This window comes from Orycteropus afer, unplaced genomic scaffold, assembly GCF_000298275.1.
Source record: "Orycteropus afer afer isolate SDZICR_OR568_19922 unplaced genomic scaffold, OryAfe1.0 scaffold00128, whole genome shotgun sequence".
NCBI classification, from domain to species: Eukaryota; Metazoa; Chordata; class Mammalia; order Tubulidentata; family Orycteropodidae; genus Orycteropus; species Orycteropus afer.
In genome coordinates this window covers 1,030,701-1,037,988 of record NW_006921715.1, presented here as the reverse complement: position 1 = coordinate 1,037,988, position 7,288 = coordinate 1,030,701, and the positions used below count along the sequence as shown (strand labels likewise).

The following is a 7,288-nucleotide window of genomic DNA, read 5'->3' as shown; positions in this document are numbered from 1 at the left end:
ATGAACATCGGCATGCATATATCTGTTCTTGTTATGGCTCTCACTTCTTTAGGGTATATACCTAGTAACATGTTTGGTTTTCATGCATGAATTTGAGTAATAGTTGATATATCTGGTCTTCCTTATAGGCATATGGATATTTTCCCTTCACTGACAGCATTATGCTTCAGGATAGATCTTGAAATGTTCTTTTTGATGATGAATGCAATGCCATTCTTCTTCAATTTGTAATTCTCAGCATAGTAGGCAACATTATTGTCCAATTCAAAATGGCCAATACTAGTCCATTTCAGCTCACTAGTGCCTAAGACATCAATCTTTGCAAAAACCAAACTCACTGCCATTGAGTTGTTTCCAACTGATAGCAACCCCCATTGGGTTTATGAGGCTGTAAATCTTTACGGAAGTAGATTGCTCTGTCTTCCTTCCATGGAACGGCCAGTGATTTTGAACCACTTACCTTCCAGTTAGCAGTCCAGTCCCTTACCCACTATGCCACCAGCACTAGGTGATCTTTATGCATTCCATTTTATTTTTGACAGCTTTCAATTTTCATATATTCATATTTCATATGTTCCACGTTCTGATGATTAATGAATGTTTGCACCTGTTTCTTCTCATTTTGAGAAACAGCGTACAAGTATCAAACCATGGTGTATACCACTTACCCCAAAGTAATGAACCCTCTGGGTAGAAAACTAGGGCAAAAAACTCCTCAGGGCTTTGGGGGAAATCTCTCAAGCTGTTTCTCCAGAGAACCAGCCAAAGGTCACGTAAAGGGTCTCCTTTCACACGGCATCCCTTTCCTGGTCTGGAGCAAACCTGACAATTACTACCCACAGGTGGTTAACACAGGAAACCAGGTTCTGCAGGGATGTGTGTGTGTGCCTAACAGGAAGTAGCAGGTGTGTGACCAATGACCCTTCTCACTATCTCTGCACCTGGGGGTCCCCTCTGCACGCGGGGCTCCCCTCATGGACGTTTTTCTTGTGGGAAGCTTGCCCTAGGGATGACCTCAGCCATCTGCTGTGGTGTCCTTGAACCCCTTGGGGCTCTCACTGCCCTTGTACAGCCACAGTGAGGGCACCCTCAGCCTGCCTGGGTGGTGGGTGCTGTGTTCATTCTTCTGTTCTCCCATCCCCTGTTTTTCGGGAATCTGTCAGGAATTTGCTGGTTTAGATAACCTGTGAGATGAGCACGAAGAAGAGGAGGAGGCCTGTGGCACATTTAGACGGGTGCATCTGGATGGACAAACGTCTTCCTTCCCCCAAACACCTGTTTGCCCTCATCAGGGGCACGGCCTTGGTGCTGGAGTTAGGACTTGACCTCCTGTACCTAGCCTTGGGTGTTTTTATTTATATTCTCTCTTTCTTGCTATTAAATTGGTTTTGTTTTCCTTTTGAATGCACATAACGATGTCACTAGGTGACGGACTACGTGGCTAGTGGCTGCTTGGCTTATGTGAATGAATGACATGCAAGCTTCCTGTAACACTGTTTGTGCTTCCTTCCACAGCAAACCCAAGGAGCCTGTGTTCAGTCCAGGTAGGTCTGGTTGAACTTTCCTGTGGCTATGCCCCTGTTCACTTCTTCAGAGTTGGGGGGACACTTCAGGAGTGGCTATCTCGGAGTGGACTTTGATATACAGAAAATTTGGGGTTTAGGTGGCAAGGCTAAGGTGAACCTAGTGCTGATGTCTGCTTGACCCCTGGGGGTGAGCGGATCAGGTAATAACAGTGAGACGCATAGAGAAAGTTCATCAAAACAAAGCTCTTTCCTGACCCTGTTCAAAGCCGACTGAAGATCTGTCACTAAGGGGCAGAGTGAAATGCCAGCACCTGTGCTGTAGTGGGGTTTCTAGGTTAAAAGACAGCAGGGGCCCTCCTCTTTCTTCCTCACTAACTGGGCGCTGGGCATCAATGTTTGCCTGTCCCTTAAGGAGAAAGTTTCTGATGCTCCAAGTTACAACTTTGTCTAAAAAAAGCTTTTCCCTTTATGTCTTTTGTTTTCTAAACTGTAAACTAATAATTAATCTGTATCCCTTCTATAGATCCTTTTTTTTTAACATATTTTATGATAAAGTGGATGCTATTTTTAGCACTTTAACCTTATTTAAAAATGCATTTAAATGGCAAACAAATTGACTGGTACGTAATTGGTTAAATACATCCACTTAGTTTTGGCTCTTCCAGTTTTTCTTAACCTCAGGATTAGGATCTAGACAGCAGACTTCTGTGTTACCAGCACGGGCTTTTTCAGTCATCGTTTAATTTCAGGAGGCATGAAATTGCACCCTGAAATCATAACCGCTGTAAGCTCACTGAGCTTGTCTGAGTCCCTGAAAAGTGTCCAGATTTCCCTGCCTGGGGGCAGCTCGAGCTGACTGGGAGCTGGTGAGCGCCCCTGCAGGCAGGCCAGTCCTGCTGCAGTACTCCCCATCTCTTTATCTAGCCCTTCTGTCTCTGTCTCCGAAATCACAAGGGAAACGCCGGGTGACACACTGCAAAGGTAGGCGCCTTCGCTGACACCGCATAGCTGGCCACGCACAGCTGTTGCCCGGGCTCCAGAAACGGTTTTCATACAGCCAAAGGGACGCTGTCCTTGTATGAAAAGGGTTTTGATTTCCGTGTTAAGCCTTCTCCAGCACTTCCTGGGCTAGACTTTCATGAGTGGCTGGGATTTCGATCTTGGTTGATTATGGGCTGATCCAAGAACTCTGAATAATCAGCGTCAACTTTCAGAGCTTTCGGGCAACCCTGGCTGTCCCACTGTCCCTGCACGACTGCTGGCCTCTCCCCACGAACGTGCCTTTGGGTTTGGCCGTTGTGTGCTGTTACCCTAACACGCCTGGGGAAGTCACTTTCCCTTGCTGGGTTTTGATTTTCAATCAGAGTAGCTGAAGGACAGGGGCAGAACAGTGTCAGGGATCAAGCCAGCCTTTTGTCCTGTTTTGGCCTCGTCGAGTAATTCAGAATTCTGCATAACTCAGCTTTGGTTGTAGGGACTCCGTAACCAGCATGTGACTACAGTGTAACACATGTGGATGGTCTCTGTGCGCTGCATCCGTGGTGGGCTTTTTGTGGTGTGAGAATGGCAGTATGTTCCCCTTATTCCTCTCCGCGAGCTTCCTGGCAGGATCGATCAATTGCTCACAGAGGGATTGGGTGGAGTCACCCTCACAGGACTTCACACTCACTAACGCCTGCCCCTTACGTCTGACACTCTGTGGGGCGCTGTTAGGTTCTCCCCTGACAGTGACCACGCAGTTTGATGAGCTGAGATGTGGGTGAGGGGTGAGGGGGTGAGGACGGGAGGATGTTTGGGGTTAGGAGAACAGCAGGAGCAGAGGCACTGAGACTGGGTAAGAGCAGGTGCAGAAGGGGCCAGAGAAGGAGAATCCAGCCAGGGGGGCTGTGGCAAACAGGGAGTGTAAGGTGAGAGGCTGGCAGACAGAAAGGGGCCCAAGGACTCTCAGTGGGAGGGACTCAGTGAGATCCATCCACGGCCCTGCTGGGTCTGGTATCACACCCAAGACTTTGGTCAGGGACGAGGGCCTGCAAGGTGGGACTGCAGGAGACCTAGGCCCAGGGGAACTGGGAGGATGGAGGGGAGGTGGTGCCAGGCAGTAGTCTTTCTGAAAAGTCAGTCTGCAAAGGGCAGAGTGTGTCACGTGCGTTTGGGCCCTGCGTGCATGCTCACAGGAACGGAAACCGGAGACCGCCTCTGACGTGTTCAGCAATAACGCATGTGGCCTTGTTTGAAAATCCTTTGGGATGAGGCTTACAAAGCTGATATGTGACTGTTGTGCTCACGGTTCTGTAATTGTGTCATGACTATTCATCACCTTCCTCTGTGCAGATGAATTTTCTGCTGGGTTCCATACAGGTATCCCTGGTCCCAGCTGCCCAGTTGAAAGGCCAGTGAGGCTGGGTCCTCTGACCGGCAGGGACACCTCAGAATCCCTCCAGCTCTGAGTCTGCAGGGTTCTTCAGGGGCTCACAAGGCACTGGGCTTTGTCTTACTCTGACACTCGAGTCAGAGAGCCTCAAGTTTGGGGTATTTTCAAATCCCAGGAGTTCCCCTTATCAGAGTATTATAGGTTTGTACTTTCGTCCCTGTGTTTGATTATTGAAACATCAAAAGACGTTTTGTTGTGGAGCTGTTTGCTCTGGAGAGGCCCATCCCCATGTCTCTCTCTCTGAGGAGTCTCCGGTTCCTCTGCTCTCGCTCTGAGCTTTCCTTTGGGCCTTTTCTTCTTTGCATGTGTCCTGGCATGTCCTTCTGCTGACTGTATGTTCTTTACACCTGAAAGAATGGTCCAATGGAAAAGATTAAGATACATAACTTTATTGTTATGTGCATTGTGATACAACAACCCATTGAAATACTGAAAGGTTTTATGAAGTTTGAAGTTGATGTTATGTATACATTGAACACATTAAAAAATTGAGTGGATTTCTTATGCTGTAGTTTTCCAAGGTGGCATTTTCACCCTCCTGATGATAAGCAGAAGGAGACCTTGTGGTGCAGTGGTTAAATGCACATCTGGTAACTGAAAGGTCGGCAGTTTGAACCTACCAGCCGCTCTGTGGGAGAAAGATGTGCAGTCTGCTCCCATGACAGTTGCCACCGTGGAAACCCTGTGACACAGCTCCACTCTGTCCTGTGGGGTCTCTGTGAGTTGGAATCCACTTGACGGCAGCAGGTTTGATTTGGTTTGGATGATAAGCAAGCGTCAGCACCAGAATGCCTCCTGGGAAATAACTGCCAGGGTCTGGCCTTGGCAGTTTCTTAGTACTGTACGTGCTTGAATGAGCGTAGTAGGGAAAGCAGACGAGATGCTAACACTTGTTTCAATCTGCTCAGCTTACTCTTTCCGCATTTTCCTTCCTAGGACGTTAATTAAAGGGTCAGGTGTTCACTTTTATATCGAAAGTCTAGAGAGGACACATTTATTTCAGGGCCCCTGGGCACGGAGCAGCCTGGCTGACACCTCTCTCCTTTTTGTAGAAGAAGGCTATGTGAAAATGTTTCTCCGTGGCCGCCCCGTGACCATGTACATGCCCAAAGAGCAAGTGGACTCTTACAGTTTGGAAGCCAAGGTGGAGCTCCCGACCAAGAGACTGAGGCTGGAGTGGGTGTATCCTTTGTCCCTGATTGGTTCTTACACCAAGTGACTGGTCAGTTCATGTTTGAACTTGAAGCCCAACTGCAGAAAAGCAGAAAACTGCTTCAGTTTTTTAAAAGCGAGATCTCCTACTCTCCCTTTAAAAAAAAAAAAAAAAAGTTAATTTAACAAAATTGCCAGGATGCAACACTGTGTTTCAGAAAAGGAAGAGCCCATTAGAGCTACTACATATATGGGACCTGGCTCATCATTCCTGAGTGGAGTGTTTGTGACTCCAGGTCCAATCCATACACATTGCTTTTCCTGTAAAGAAAATATTAAAGCTATATCATTGCATGTGATTGTATAAATGATTTTCCTTCCTTTTTTGGTGAGGGGACGCCATAGCGCTAGTTGCTGGCCTGAATGTCAGTTTTTCCAACAGTGCAGTAAGTCCCCAGGTTACACCCAGCCAGATTATGGCCACCGTGTCCCTGCCCTTTGGAAGCTGTGTGGGCGGTTCTGCTCTGTCCGTCACGTTGCTGTGAGTTGAAATGGACCCCAGCAGTGGGTCTGTGCTTGCCCTTTCACGTGATGTCCGTTGGCCCTCATGTTGTAACAGTTGACCCAACCGTTACTTGCCACAAATTCATTATCATACCCACCTTCACTTGCTGCTTCACTGGCTTTTATGTCATTGAAAAGGCTTTGAGATTGCTTTTTTTTTTTTTTTTTTGCATTAAAACCCAAACCAAACCCAGTGTGGTGAAGTGGATTCCAACTCATAGCAACCCTGTAGGGCAGAGTAGAGCTGCCCACAGGGTTTCCAAGGCTGTAAATCTTTACGGAAGCAGACACCTCATCGCTCTCCTGCTTCCTGCACTAAAGTAAGGCTTCATGAGGCACACATGCCCTGCTCCTAGTCCGATTTACCTGCAGACGACTGAAAGGCACGCTGGGAGCAGGCCTCATCTGTAACCAGGGACCTCACACATTTACAGAGAAGAGAACATAATGGCAGTGATCCAGACCTTGAACCAGGAACCGTTGCAGAAGAGAGTTCTGCTCATTTTTCATTGGTGGCTGTCACACACTTAATCAGCTCTTCAGGGACAGATGGAGAAGCCAGGAGCTGTCTGTGTTTACACGGGAACAACAGGGATGATGTGAGAAAATGAGAGACTTAAGATGAGGGAAACGGAATTAAGGCTGAAGCAGTGCTGCAAACACTGTTTAAGCACAAAGGAAGGGCGAGGGAAGCAGGCCACAGTCAGCGGACCCTGTGTCTATGTGGAAGGAGACTTTCTGTGTTGGTTACCAGGGTGGGAGGGGACATAGCTAGTAGGTAAGAGACATGTATTCATTTGGGTGAAGAGAAAGGCAACGTACCAAAAGCGAGTGACAAACACAGTAACACCAAGGAAAAGGGAGGCACAGAGAGGTGCACCAGAGATATAGACAACAGAGATCAACACTTTCACACACACAACACTGCATTATCAGTAATAATAGGGAGAGTGCTGGTGGTGTAGTGCCTAAGGCATTTGACTACTAACCAGAAGGCTGGCGGTTCAAACCCACCTTCCTCGGAAGGAAGACTGGGCAATCTGCTTCCATAGAGAAACCCAAGGAGAGGTCATTGTGAGTCATAGATACATAGGTGAACAGGCTGAGTGATCAGGTATATCTAGGAGAAAGGGAATATACCCATGACCATATACAGGTTAAGCTGATGATATTCCACATAAACAGAACTAACAGGGCAAAGTTAGGATAACTTCTTAGCCACAGCAGTCACCCTGATGGAGTGAGTTTTGGACCTGTGGTCTCAGGACCATGGTCACTTGGGACATTACACTTAATTGGAATAACTTACTGCACAAAAATATTGTTCCACATTCACTTTGGTGAGTAGACTGGGGTCTTAAAAGCTTGCTAGTGACCATCTGGATGCAACATTTGGTCTCTCCTCACCCAGAGCAAAGAAGAATGAAGAAAACCAAAGACACATGGAAACAATTAGTCCAAGGGACCAGTAGACCATGCGATCCTCAGCTTCTATGACCATGAGACCAGAAGAACTAGATGGTGCCCGGCTACCACTGTCAACCACTCAGAGGGGGATCTATGTAGGAGATCCTGGATAGAGAGGGAGAACAATGTGGAACAAAATTCAAAATCA

The 7,288-nt window shown here is 47.4% G+C and overlaps 1 protein-coding gene across 1 annotated transcript in view; it reads left to right on the top strand.

The window, feature by feature from the left end:
• Window positions 1–7,288, top strand: part of EML1 (EMAP like 1) — a 100,455-nt gene that overhangs the window by 34,838 nt on the left and 58,329 nt on the right. The window contains exons 3-4 of the mRNA XM_007944607.2: window positions 1,516–1,544; window positions 5,010–5,139. Of these exons, the coding sequence (XP_007942798.2) occupies window positions 5,027–5,139 (113 nt within the window). The 5' untranslated portion in view covers window positions 1,516–1,544; window positions 5,010–5,026. The remainder of the gene's footprint in view (window positions 1–1,515; window positions 1,545–5,009; window positions 5,140–7,288) is intronic.